A 13,299-nucleotide genomic window follows, 5' to 3' on the forward strand; every position below is an offset into this window, starting at 1 on the left:
ACTGCCGTGGATGGTGTGGCCGCAGGCTCCGTCCAGCTGTTCTCTGGCACTGCCGTGGCCGCAGGCTCCGTCCAGCTGTTCTCTGGCACTGCTGTGGGTGGTGCGGCCGCAGGCTTGTCCAGCTGTTCACTGGCACTGCTGTGGGTGGTGCGGCCGCAGGCTCCATCCAGCTGTTCTCTGGCACTGCCGTGGGTGGTGCAGCCGCAGGCTTGTCCAGCTGTTCTCTGGCACTGCTGTGGGTGGTGCGGCCGCAGGCTCCGTCCAGCTGTTCTCTGGCACTGCCGTGGATGGTGTGGCCGCAGGCTCCGTCCAGCTGTTCTCTGGCACTGCTGTGGGTGGTCTGTGGCCGCAGGCTCGTCCAGCTGTTCTCTGGCACTGCTGTGGGTGGTGCGGCCGCAGGCTCCGTCTTCAACATCACCTCGTCCCTTCTTAAGACAGGCTGTCCCCTGCACACCGGTCAGTTCTCTGCACCCCTGAACTGCCCGTAAAGCAGCAATGATTTCACTGTTCTGCCCATCAAGCTCCACCACAGACCTGACGCTCTCGTTCCAGCTTTAACCAGCTTTAACCAGAATTCACGCCGCTCTGAGAGAGGCTCTTTCCTAGCTCCTGCCTTACCCTTCTCAGTGTCTCAGATCAGACACACTGAACGAGTTAGTGTCAGTTTATTTTGGTTCAAAAAAGAATTGGAAAGCCATGCATTTTTAAAAAACATGCATTTTCTACATTTTGCATGCACCTCATGTTGGCTAATTCTCAAGCTAATTTTCAATGCAGCAAGATCAAGCATTACTCTTTCCTTTAAAAAAAACAAACAAACATTTATTTATTTATTTATTTGCCAGGCAGAGTTAGACAGTGAGAGAGAGAGACAGAGAGAAAGGTTTCCTTCCATTGGTTCACCCCCCAAATGGCTGCTATGGCCAGTGCTGCAGTGATCCGAAGCCAGGAGCCAGGTGCTTCCTCCTGGTCTCCCATGCGGGTGCAGGGCCCAAGCACTTGGGCCATCCTCCACTGCCCTCCCGGGCCACAGCAGAGAGCTGGCCTGGAAGAGGGGCAACCGGGACAGAATCCAGCGCCCCGACCAGGACTAGAACCCGGTGCCCATATGGGATGTTGGCGCCGCAGGCAGAGGATTAGCCAAGTGAGCCACGGCACCGGCTGCATTACTCTTTCTTAAAAACAAAAACAGGCCGGCGCCGCGGCTCACTAGGCTAATCCTCCACCTAGCGGCGCCGGCACACTGGGTTCTAGTCCCGGTCGGGGCGCCGGATTCTGTCCCGGTTGCCCCTCTTCCAGGCCAGCTCTCTGCTGTGGCCCGGGAGTGCAGTGGAGGATGGCCCAGGTGCTTGGGCCCCGCACCCCATGGGAGACCAGGAGGAAGCACCTGGCTCCTGCCATCGGATCAGCACGGGGTGCCGGCCGCAGTGCGCCAGCCGTGGCGGCCATTGGAGGGTGAACCAACAGCAAAGGAAGACCTTTCTCTCTGTCTCTCTCTCACTGTCCACTCTGCCTGTCAAAAAAAAAAAAAAAAAAAAAAAAACACCACAAAACCCGGAGCAAACCAACCACTTCCGCATTTCATGACAACGTACGGCTGAAGTAACGCGACGCGGGGGAGCTCACCTCAGTCCCCCCGGAGGTGAAGACTATGTCTCGAGGGTTCGCACCTATCATCTTCGCCACGTTTTCCCGCGCTGCGTTTATAATGTCCTTGGCCTTCCGACCTTGAGGGACCAAAAAGGAAACTCGTGAGTACAGTGCAAGTCTGACCGGTACACGAGACCACTACGGTACAAGAACAACCGAACACACAGGAGCGAGAGCGCCGAGTGGGCAATTCTAGGAGAAAACACACCCCATCGACGAGGACGCGACGCCATGCTACCACCTAGACACGACGCGGCAGGGCAGCGGTGCGATGGTAACCAGTGAGCACCACTGGGGCTAAGGAAATTAGTGGGAGCCAGGAGCAAGCTTGGAGGGGCCCTGGGAACCCCAAGGTCCCTAGGACGTGGCTTTCTTACCGCATGCTAGGAGAGGGAGCTCTGGCCATCTGCCTCGCTTCCCGTCCATCAAGACGGGAGAATGAAAGGGTGGAATAATTTGCTTAAGATCAAGCTGCAAAACAACAAAAATAGGCAAAAACAGAACTCATGACTCAACACACAGTCCAATGGCACGTCTCGGCCGGGCACAGTCCTGTGTCTGCCGGGGACACACCTGCACCTGCGGTCACCCGGGGCTGTGTGTCGTGGCTGCAGGGAGACAGGGCAGGCAGGCTCGGGAGGGAAGTCCCGGCGCTTCGGTGGCCACTCCTGGTCTACAGCCCGGAGTCTCGGGACGTTTCTGACTGCTCAGTCTCGTTTGCAGAACAAACGTGAAGAAGCATCACTAAAATATATCTATCATAAACCAGCACTGCTAAGAGAAAGGCGGGAGCTGGCGCGCGGCCACTGTCTGCAATGCCAGCACCCCACACGAGGGCGGTTCAAGTCCTGGCCACTCCATTTCCAGCCTGGCTCCCTGCTGGGATCAAGACAGATCAAGTGCTGGGACACACGTGGGAGACCCAGATGCAGCTCCAGGATCCTGGCTCCTGTGTAGCCAAGCCCTGGCCGTTGTGGTCATTTGAGACGTGAACCAGCCGATGGAAGACCCCCTTTGTCTCTCTCTGTAACTCTGCCTTTCAAATAATTTTTTTTTTAAAAGAGAAGAAATGTGAAAACAAATAAACACAGTAATCCTCCCAGTCCTTAGCACTCCACGCAGACTTTCTGTGGCGAAGGCCTGCAGCGTGGAGGAGAACCCAGGCCATCTTCATCAGGACAGGCTCTGAGCCACGTGACAAACACGGGCAGCAGTGCCACCTGGCACAGGCCCTCTCCCCTGGAGACGTGGCTCCGAGTTCATTTGCTAAATGCATTCCTAGTCCTCCGGGTCCGCTGCGAAGCCACGCCCTCACCCTGAGAAGCCCGGAGCTGATGCCAAAGCAGGAGCCCGCCCCATCTCCTGCCACACCGGCCTCAGGGGGCAGTGGCAGCTGTCAGCGTGGTGTGTAGGCCTCCAGGCTTCCTGTACCCTCTCACACCTGCTCTGCAGGGTTCTTTTTTAAAAACAGGCCTCACACTTTACAAGGTGCTTTGCAGACACCTCCCTTACCCCACCTAGCAACACACCCACCCACTACCTCCGGGGACCTATCACACTGGCCTCCAGGTGGTGAGAGCTGGGGTGGGGGAGGGAAACTCTCACTCGCTGCCAGTGAGAGCAGAGAACAGTGCAAACACCTTGCCGTGGGCCGGGCAGCTCCTCACGAGAGGAGGCAGCCTCGTACTCCTGGGCACTGGCGGTCAGTACTGTGTACGGGGAAAAGACAGCAGGTGCCCACCCAGTGGCTGGCCATGGATGTTCACAGCAGAGTTGCTCGCCACAGCCCCAAACTGGACGCAGTTCAAATGCCCGCCCCGGCTGAATGCATCCACACCGGTGGTGGTGGCACACACTGCTCCTCACCAAAAGGAGACCCAAGGTTGAGATGGGCAGCCACACGGGGGAAGCACGAAATAATTATGCCGGCGGCAAGGAGCCACATCAAAGCTACTCGTAAGGTTAAGCTACTCGTAAGGTTCCACTCTTAAAAATATTTCTTTACTTGAAGTAAGGCAGTTATAGACATAGGAAGGAAGGGAGGGAGGGGAGGAGGGAGGGAGGGAGGGGAGGAGGGGAGGAGGGAGGGAGGAGGGGAGGAGGGAGGGAGGAGGGGAGGAGGGGAGGAGGGAGGGAGGAATGGAGAGTGAGCTGCTGGTTCAGTCCCCCAGTGGTCCCAGTGTTGGGGCTGGGTCAAGCTAAAACCAGGAGCCAGGAACTCTGTCCGAGTCTCCCACGTGGGTGCAGGAGCCCAAGCACACAGGCCATCTTCTGCTGCTTTCCCAGGCACATGAGCAGAGAGCTGGATGGGAAGTGGAGCGGCCGGGACTTGAACCGGTTCGCATAAGCATGCTGGCATCACAGGCGACGGCTTCACCCACAGTACCAGCCCCAAGATTCCAGGCTTCTAGGAAGGCACGCTACTACTGCAGCGACAGGGAGCGCGGGGAAGCAGGGCCCTCCGGGAGTGGTGGCAGTGTCCAGAGCTCGGGCAGGGCACTGTGCTGTCCACACTGACGCCAGTGAGGCAGAAGCGCTGGGGCGCAGCGTCAGCGGCTGGTGGTCGCGGGGGAAGGGAACGCAGGTCTTCTGCAGAGGTGATGTCTTCCACAACACCTGCAGGGGGCGTTCGCGAGAAGCCCCACGACCGCGCTCAGCAGCTCGGCTTCCCCCACGTGCGTGCATGCACGCGCAATCATGCAGGCTCGTCTTTCTCAGAAAGGCAACTTCCCTGGACGGCGACTGAACTCGGCAGTTACGATGCCTGTGTCCCACCTCGGAGAGCCTGGGAGGCACGGGTGACGGCTCCCAAGAGCGGCCCACAGAATCGACACTGCTTCCACACGGCACCAGGACGTCACCTGCCTTTCTCACGCGCAGTTCTCACAGCGAACGGCTGCACGACGCGCACGCTGCACCAGGCTGCACACAGCTGGGACCCGCTACCTTCGTCTAGAGCCGGACGTTCAAGACTTCCGAATGACAACCGTCCGATGCTTCTCACTAGATACGTCCTCTTTTATAAAACTAGCAGGTAACAGGTGTGTCACTGGTGATGAACTACTGAGTTCCGATTCCTAACGTCTCTCAGCTTTAATTTCTAGCACGGGCAGCACACAGAGACGAGCTTGCTGGAGCCCTTTGTGGGTGCTTTCGCGGGAAGTGGTCAGAACACCAACACGTTTGAGAAGGCTAACCTGCTCCTCCCTGGCCCAAACCCTCCAGGCCTCTTCCTGGGGCGAAGAACCCCCGGCCCTCACGGGGCCTGCCTGGCTCACGAGCCCCCCACCCCGCCCAGTGCTCTCAGCGCCAACCCAGCCTCCCCCTGCAGCACTTCCCTGCCGGCCCCACCTCTCACCTGCGGCACAGCCAGTTACCAGAGAGGCCATGTGCAGCCCTGGCACGGCCCCGGCCCCGCCGCACGGTCCCCTAGGGCCTTCTCCACCCCACGCCTTTCTGCTCGTTTGCTTGTCACCTGTTCCCCAGACCTTCAGCCCTGAGAGCATGAGACGCGGCGCCATGCCAGGACCTGCCGATGGCAGAGCCGTGGCACTCAGGGGCCTGAGCTGCACCCCTGCCTGCCTGCCGGGCTGTCACACAGCGCGTGCGCATGCAAACCTCATCACTGCACACTGCACACTGGTGGACGTCCTCCCCACGCTGCCCGTCAAAGGGCGCTTGTTGGAAAACAGTATCGGCAGTGACTAGGACGGAGAAGCCAGAGCACACTGAAGCACGTGAAGACCGGAGAGAAGCGCCGGGAAGGAGTGCAGGGGCAAACGCAGTTTGGTAACTGACGCAGTTAGAATCCGCCTCGCGAGCCTGAGGGACAGCTCCGTAAACGGCCTCAGCACACTTCTGCTTCTGTTACACTCTGTATGCCAATTCCTAGATAAACTTTTACAGAAAGGAGACAAGGGGCCGGCACTGTGGCGTAGTGGGTAAAGCCGCCCGCCACCTGCAGTGCCAGTATCCCATATGGGTGCTGGTTCTAGTCCCGGCTGCTCCACTTCCCATCCAGCTCTCTGCTGTGGCCTGGGGAAGCAGTGGAAGAGGGCCCAAGTGCTTGGGCCCCTGCACCCGCGTGGGAGACCTGGATGAAGCTCCTGGCTCTGGACTGGCACAGCTCTGGCCGTTGCAGCCAACTGCGGAGTGAACCACCAGATGGAAGACCTCTCTCTCTCTCTCTCTAACTCTTCCAATAAATAATAGAATAGATAAATCTTTTTTTAAAAAAAAAGGAGACAAAAAGAAAACGTTCACGCTCCCATGACCCCCTCCTCGGAGGCAGGTGCTGCGATGGCTCTGGCACCTCCCACCGGAGCTGGGGCTGCCCACTAGTGACACTCCCCACCAGGGGCCACTGGCACACGGCCGCCCAGGATGAAGACTGCACCTCTCAGGTCAGATTGCAATGAGCCGCGGCCGTGCGAACAGCTCTGGGCAGGGTGGTGACGTGAAGCTTCTAGAAGTATCTTTGAAGGACATAACCTCTCCTCTCTGTCCTTGGGCCGCAGCAGTCACCCTGACCACAAGGGGGCGCTGCTTGAGGACGGAAGAAGAGGGACCCAGAAGGGCCGGGTCCTGACGGGTAGAGACGACGCGAGACGCGTAAGGGGTAGGCTGTTTAGGCCACCGCTATCTTGGGTTTCAGAAGAAAACTTATAGCACTGTTGCCATATTTGCTGACAACTTCTGTTGGGGGCGGGGGAGGGAAAACAAGGCCTGCTTGACAGTGAGATGCAAACGCCGCCTTCCTGCCCCCCACCTCCACCCCCGGCCCGGCAGAGCCCCGCCTTCCTGCCCCCCACCTCCACCCCGGGCCGGCAGAGCCCCGCCCTCCCGGCCTCCCCCGCCCCGCAGAGCCCCGCCTTCCCCCCCCCCCCCCCCCCCCCCCCCCCCGGCAGAGCCCCCTGTGGCTCCACTGGCTGCACCGTCATCTCAGCAGCCCTGAGGGCCACGCAGTCCTGCTCTCGGGCGAGGCCACAGGAATCGCCGCCCATCCTCAGCTCCTCCAGCTCCCCTCAAAGGCTTCAAACCCTGATATTGTGGAAATGAGCTGTTCTGTGGTGAGGTGATTTCCCCGTGTCTGTCTGTATTTCTACTGAGTATCAACAGAAGGTGAATTGTAATTCACTTTTTAGATTTTTTTAAAGATTTATTTAATCATCTATTTGGAAGGCAGAGCAAGAGCGAGATCTTCCATCTGCCAGCTCCTCCCCAGCGGCCAAGTCTGCGCCAGGTGGAGGCCGGGCGCCAGGGGCTGCGTCTCGGTCTCCCAGGTGGGTGGCAGGGCCCACCCCCCACTGCCGCTGCAGTGGCCGTGGCCGGCGGCTACACAGCTCTGGCTCTTGGCTCGCCAGGCGACCCACAGCCGCTGCCGCTCTGCACGAAGGCCCAGAGGGCTCCTTCTGCCCGGGTGTCACACCCAAGCTTATTCCTGCTTATTCTCCACATTCCCAAGTGAGAAGTTCCATGTCACCAGAAGAGAGGTTAGACTCAGGGCAGAGTCCAGAAGCTCTGTCAACAAATAAGTTAACGAATGATCAGTACCTGCCCTCGTTTTTAACTCTCACGGACAGAGACCCTCAAGGGTACACAGGTGTCCGCAGTCCCAGGGCTGGACCGTGCTCCGTCTGAAAGTGGCTTTAGCAGGCAGGAGACTCTAGCTGCGTCCCGGTGAACGTCAAAGCACAGCTGTGGGGCTGCCCCTGTCCAAGAAACATGGCGACCCGGCCACACAGCCTCCCCGGCTGCACACCGCCCACTCCGCTCCGCAGAACAAACCAGGAACAAGAACATCACATGCATTCACTCAGTGCCACAGCAACACTGACCAGGCCAAAGCCGCGTGCGATGCAGGCAGCTGAAGCGACTTCCTTTGCAAACTGCGAGGCCCGGCAGGGCCAGCTACACCGGCCTGTTCCTACGATCACTCTGTGAAACACTGCATGCGGACGAGGGTGCAGGGGGCAGCTCAAAGATGGAGCGCGAGGCTCAGTTTACAAATGGGAGCTGTGCGGAGAGGAGAAAGCACCGAAGTCCCGGCTCAGCACTTGGAGCTGACAATCAGGCAAAACAAGGCGGCCCGAGCGGCAGGCTGCGCCCCTGCGGCCTGGGGCTCGCGTCCTGGAGTTACCTGCGGGGTAGGAGCTGCTGGGATTGCCCCAGGCGTCCTGCATGGCCTCCTCCACCGCCTGGATGACTGCCGGCTCCAGGGGCGTGGTCGCGTTGTAGTCCATGTAAATCTTCCTGGAGGGAGGACACACACAGGGCCGTGAGGGAGGAGGGACGGCACGGGGTGCAGCAGTCAGAGGGGCACACCCTACCCAGGGCGCACTGGGCCGTGAGGGAGGAGGGGACGGGGCGCAGCCGTCAGAGGGGCACACACTACCCAGGGTGCACAGGGCCGTGAGGGAGGAGGGGACGGGGCGCACCCGTCAGAGGGGCACACACTACCCAGGGTGCACAGGGCTGTGAGGGAGGAGGGACGGCACAGGGTGCACCCATCAGAGGGGCACACACTACCCAGGGTGCACAGGGCCATGGGGGGGGGGGCGGGCACAGCCGTCAGAGGGGCACACACTACCCAGGGTGCACAGGGCTGTGAGGGAGGAGGGACGGCACGGGGTGCACCCATCAGAGGGGCACACACTACCCAGGGTGCACAGGGCCGTGAGGGAGGAGGGACGGCACAGGGTGCACCCATCAGAGGGGCACACACTACCCAGGGTGCACAGGGCCATGGGGGGGGGGCGGGCACAGCCATCAGAGGGGCACACACTACCCAGGGCGCACAGGGCCGTGAGGGAGGAGGGGACGGGGCACAGCCGTCAGAGGGGCACACCCTACCCAGGGCGCAGGGTCCTAGACGGGGCACAGCTGTCAGAGGGGCACACCCTACCCAGGGCGCAGGGTCCTGGATGGGGCACAGCCGTCAGAGGGGCACACCCTACCCAGGGCGCAGGGTCCTGGGTGAACCCCGCAGCCCTATAGGACTGGGCTGGCGGGGGGGGCACCCAAGGCACAACCAGCACCCCAGCACCAGTTTACCCCGCTGTGCCACAGGTGGGCCCCGGGGGTCCTGCTTATCAACGTAGCGTCTTTCCTGTAAGCCGGGCACTCACCCAGGGGGCCCAGGCTCTGGAAGTTGGACCAGGCTGCGGGGGCGGGACCAGTCTGCTGTTGGTACTAACGGGGGCGGGACTGGTCTGCTGTTGGTACTAAGGGGGGGGGCGGGAGGGGTCTGCTGTTGGTACTAACGGGGGCGGGAGGGGTCTGCTGTTGGTACTAACAGGGGCGGGACGGTCTGCTGTTGGTACTAATGGGGGGGGGGACCGGTCTGCTGTTGGTACTAACGGGGGCGGGACGGGTCTGCTGTTGGTACTAACGGTTGGTGGGACTGGTCTACTGTTGGTACTAGAGGGGGAGGGGACCAGGCTGCTGTTGGTACTAACGGGGGCCGGACGGTCTGCTGCTGGTACTACCGCGGCGGGATCTCCCCGCGAGGCAGGAAGTTTGCATCCTGCGCCCTTAAGCCTGTTCTTCCTATAAGCAGAGATGGGGCACCGCGGGTCACCGGGTCAGCTGACTCCTGACCCACGCTCTTGGGCTGCGGCGGCTGGGCGGCACTAACGCGCGCCTGGGCGCCATCTGCTGTGCTCTGGGATGCAGAGCGGCTACGGGGGGACTCGCACACACTTCCTGTTCCAGGGTCCGGAGCCTCGGAAACCACCTAAGCAGAAAGGACTCCACGCCTTCCGGGGTTGGAAAGGGAGACACAAACACCAAGGCGCTCAGCCTCTCCCAGCCCCGCGGCCCCGGGGAGGCGGTCCCGGCCCGCAGTGGTCACCCCGCTTCCCGGGGGAGGCGGTCCCAGCCCGCAGCGGTCACCCCGCTCCCCGGGGGAGACGGTCCCGGCCCGCAGCGGTCACCCCGCACCCCGGGGGAGGCGGTCCCAGTCCGCAGCGGTCTCCCCGCTCCCCGGGGGAGGCGGTCCCGGCCCGCAGCGGTCACCCCGCACCCCGGGGGAGGCGGTCCCGGCCCGCAGCGGTCACCCCGCACCCCGGGGGAGGCGGTCCCAGTCCGCAGCGGTCTCCCCGCTCCCCGGGGGAGGCGGTCCCAGTCCGCAGTGGTCACTCCGCACCCCGGGGGAGGCGGTCCCAGACCGCAGTGGTCACCCCGCTCCCCGGGGGAGGCGGTCCCAGCCCGCAGCGGTCACTCCGCACCCCGGGGGAGGCGGTCCCAGCCCGCAGCGGTCACTCCGCACCCCGGGGGAGGCGGTCCCAGCCCGCAGCGGTCACCCCGCACCCCGGGGGAGGCGGTCCCAGCCCGCAGCGGCCACCCCGCTCCCCGGGGGAGGCGGTCCCAGCCCGCAGCGGCCACCCCGCTCCCCGCCCGGCCGCGGCGCAACGGCAAGCGCGGGGTCCCGGTCCCGAGAGGTGACAGCGAGGGCCCGCGTCTGGGCTCTTCTCCAGGAATAAAACGCGAGCGCACCCCGCTCCCGCTCCCGGGTCCCCGGCCCCGCGTCCGACGCCCGCCCCCGCGCGCCCGCCGCCGGCCGCCCGCTCAGCCGCTCGGGACAGGGCAGCGGGCCGCTCGCCCCGCGGAGCCGCAGCGCTTCCTGCGGCGGGCGGCGGCGGCCGGGCCCGCCCGCCCCTCACGGCGCGCACCTCTCCGGCGGGCTGTCCTCGCGGCCGCGCGTCGCCGCCGCCTCCATCTCGGCCGCCCTCCCGCCACCGCGCGGCCCGAACCCGCCGCGCCCGCCAGGCACCCAGGCCGCGGGGCGGGGCGGGGCGGGGCGGGGGCGGGGCCCGGGGCGCGTCGGGATTGGCTCGGCGAAGCAGCCCCGGCCAATCCGCGCGCCTCGGGGAGGCCGCCTAGAACCCCGGGGCGAGGCGCGCAGGCTGAGTGGCCGCGCGCGGTCAGGTGACCGGCTGGGGGCGGAGCCTGGGCTAGTCCCGGAGGGCCGGCGGAGCGCGGGCCCGAAGAGCCGGTTCCGGGAGCCGGCGGGGCCTGGGCCTGCGGATGGCGGGACACTGGAGAAGGTCGCCGAGGATGAGCGGAGCCGAGTGGGGAGGAGGCAGGGACTGCGGGGAGCCGGGCAGGTGTTAGGGGCGCAGCGAAGGGCGAAGCCCCAGGTGCGGGAGCCCCCGCGGCCGTGCCCGCAGAGCCGGGCCCGTCCCTGCCTCCCAATCAGGGGACCCGGCTAGGGGCAGCGGGCGACCGCAACGCCCATTCGGGCGCGTTCTCGCGACGGTGGATTTCATCTGGCTGTCTCTGAAAGTTAGAGGGGGAAGGAAAGTTAGAGAGAGAGACAGAGACAGGGACAGGGGTCTTCCACCCGCTGGTTCACTCCCCAGATGGTCACAATGGCCGGGGTTTGGGCCAGGCTGGAGCCAGGAGTTTCCTCCAGGTCTCCGACGTGGGTGCAGGGCAAGGACTTGGGCATCCTCCACTGCTTTCCCAGGCCACAGCAGAGAGCTGGGTCGGAAGTGGAGCAGCCAGGACTCGAACCTGCATGGCGGGCGGCGTCCCCTTCACTGGCTGTTGATGGAAGTTCTGGGTTCCTGCACAGTTACAGACGCTTGTTTCCCTTCCTTGCCGGCAGACAGCAAAGCAAACACCAACATGTGGAAGCCGATGGTGCCCCAGGCTGTGTCCCAGCGGGCAAAGCTGCCGGCCTGCAGCTGCTCCAGGTCCATGCGGCCCCTGCACCACGTGAGAGACCTGGAGGAAGCCCCAGGCTCCTAGCTTAGGCCTGGCCCCGGCCCCAGCCATTGCAGCCATTTGGGGGAGTGAACCAGCAGATGGAAGACCTCTCTCTCTTCTGGAACTCTGCCTTTCAGAGTTCAAATAATATATATATTATTTATTTAATATATATATATATAAAATGGAGGTACAGGCGTTTACAGCTGAAGCGGAGGGAAGGGAATTGGGTCAGAGAAGCAAACAGCACAGGGCTCAGGAAACCCCCGAGTTTCATGCAACAACTCAGAGGCCCTGACGCCTTCATCGAGAGAAGTACAGGAGGCAGAAGTTAGAGGGCAAAGAGCTGAGGGCCGCATGGCACAGGGCGGGATAGAGGACAGAGCGGCTGAGAAAGGAGGAGCTGGCCCTGGGGACACAGAGACTCCCCAGGGAGGAGCCAACCCGAGGGAGCTGAAGACAGAATGGAAGAGATGAGGGCGGTGAGAGCAAACACGGGCGGGGAAGTGCAGAGCCGAGTTTGGCTGTAAACCACGCCAAGGGCATCAAGGAGGGGAGCTGGGGGGACACCAAAGTGCTCCATCTCTGGGGCTCAGTGGTGCTGTGTTCCCAGGTGGATGCAGTGCGTGTTCTGGGGGAGGCGGAGACGAGGTGTTGTCCCACGTGGCTGGTGATGGCCAGGAAGAACAGAGATCAGTTGCTGAGACGGCCCAGCTGGCTGGCACTCAGCTTCTCATCATTACTATGAGGGTGTATAGGGGCAGGCTTTTGGTGTAGTGGCTAAGGCACCACCTGGGCTGCCTGCATCCCACCTTGGCACCCGATTCCAGCTTCCTGCTAATGTGTATTCTGGGAGGTAGCGAGTGCTGGCCCAAGAGGTTGGGTCCCTGAAACCCCTGAGGGTGACCTGGATCAGGTTCCCAGGTTCTGGTTTGAGCTTGGCCCGGTTGCAGGCATCTGAGGCATGAACCACTGGGTGCCAGGTGTGTGTGTGTGTGTGTGTGTGTGTGTAGTCTCCAACCTTCAAAATAATTAAAAGGAAAAAGTGTGGGACTGGCGCTGTGACATAGTGGGTAAGCTGCAGCTACAGTGCCAGCATCCCACACAGGCGCTGGTTCAAGTCTCGACCGCTCCACTTCCCATTCAGCTCTCTGCTGTGGCCTGGGAAAGCAGTAGAGGATGCCCAAGTCCTTGGGCCCCTGCACCCACGTGGGAGACCTGGAAGAAGCTCCTGGCTCCTGGCTTCGGATCAGCGCAGCTCCGGCTGTTGTGGCCATTTGGGGAGTAAGAAAGATCTGCAGGGAGATCAATAGCGATTTCATTTAACAATTTTAAGAAGGCCAGGCACTTATGAAACCAAAAAACCCACGATGAACATGAGATGTTGGGCTTTAGAATTGCAATGACTGCAGTTTTGCCAACAGCTTCCAGGGGCTACCAAGGAGGGAGGGGTGAAGAGGCCCATTACAGGCTCTGTAGGCCATGATGCCACACGGATAGCGGACACCTACCACGTGTTGTCAAAACTGACTCCACAACCAAGAGTGGGCTCAAACCAGGGACTGTGGCTGGAATGAGGGGTCAGAATCCGTCCATCAGTTGTGACACCTGCACCTCTCTGAATGGGGCTGGGGGAGGCTGCTTGTGTGGATGACATGTCCACATCTGGAGACTTGTGGCTGTTACAGCTGAGAGGGGGCTGCTTCTGGACTGCGGTAAGTAGAGGCCATCTATGCTAAGTCTGCGGTGTGGATGGCTGCCCACAATGTCAACAATAGCAGATCTGAGAGCCCTGACGTGGGCTCCTGACTTGATAGCAACCCTTGTGCCCAAGGAATTTGTTCAGTTTCTCGTAGTTGCTGGTCTAATGTGGTGGAATGAGAAGGCCATGCCAAGATGGCCGCTGGCAAGTGAGCGTCAGTTACTCAGGAATGGCTT

At 62.0% G+C, this 13,299-nt stretch overlaps 1 protein-coding gene across 5 annotated transcripts in view; it reads right to left on the reverse strand.

The window, feature by feature from the left end:
- Positions 1 to 10,455, reverse strand: part of SCLY (selenocysteine lyase) — a 41,142-nt gene extending 30,687 nt beyond the window's left edge. Inside the window, exons 1-4 of one of the 5 annotated variants that reach the window (XM_051838249.2) lie at positions 9,108 to 9,489; positions 7,790 to 7,902; positions 2,028 to 2,121; positions 1,627 to 1,727 (exon numbers count right to left, since the gene is read on the reverse strand). In XM_051838249.2, the coding sequence (XP_051694209.1) occupies positions 1,627 to 1,727; positions 2,028 to 2,121; positions 7,790 to 7,902; positions 9,108 to 9,174 (375 nt within the window). In that variant the 5' untranslated portion in view covers positions 9,175 to 9,489. Of the gene's footprint in view, positions 1 to 1,626; positions 1,728 to 2,027; positions 2,122 to 2,223; positions 2,363 to 7,203; positions 7,362 to 7,789; positions 7,903 to 8,777; positions 8,910 to 9,107; positions 9,490 to 10,322 lie in introns of those variants that run through there. The other 4 variants (XM_051838253.2, XM_051838250.2, XM_051838251.2 and 1 more) reach the window with 4 other exon arrangements.
- Positions 10,456 to 13,299: the final 2,844 nt, after the last annotated feature.

Source organism: Oryctolagus cuniculus, chromosome 3 (assembly GCF_964237555.1).
Source record: "Oryctolagus cuniculus chromosome 3, mOryCun1.1, whole genome shotgun sequence".
Taxonomy (NCBI): Eukaryota; Metazoa; Chordata; class Mammalia; order Lagomorpha; family Leporidae; genus Oryctolagus; species Oryctolagus cuniculus.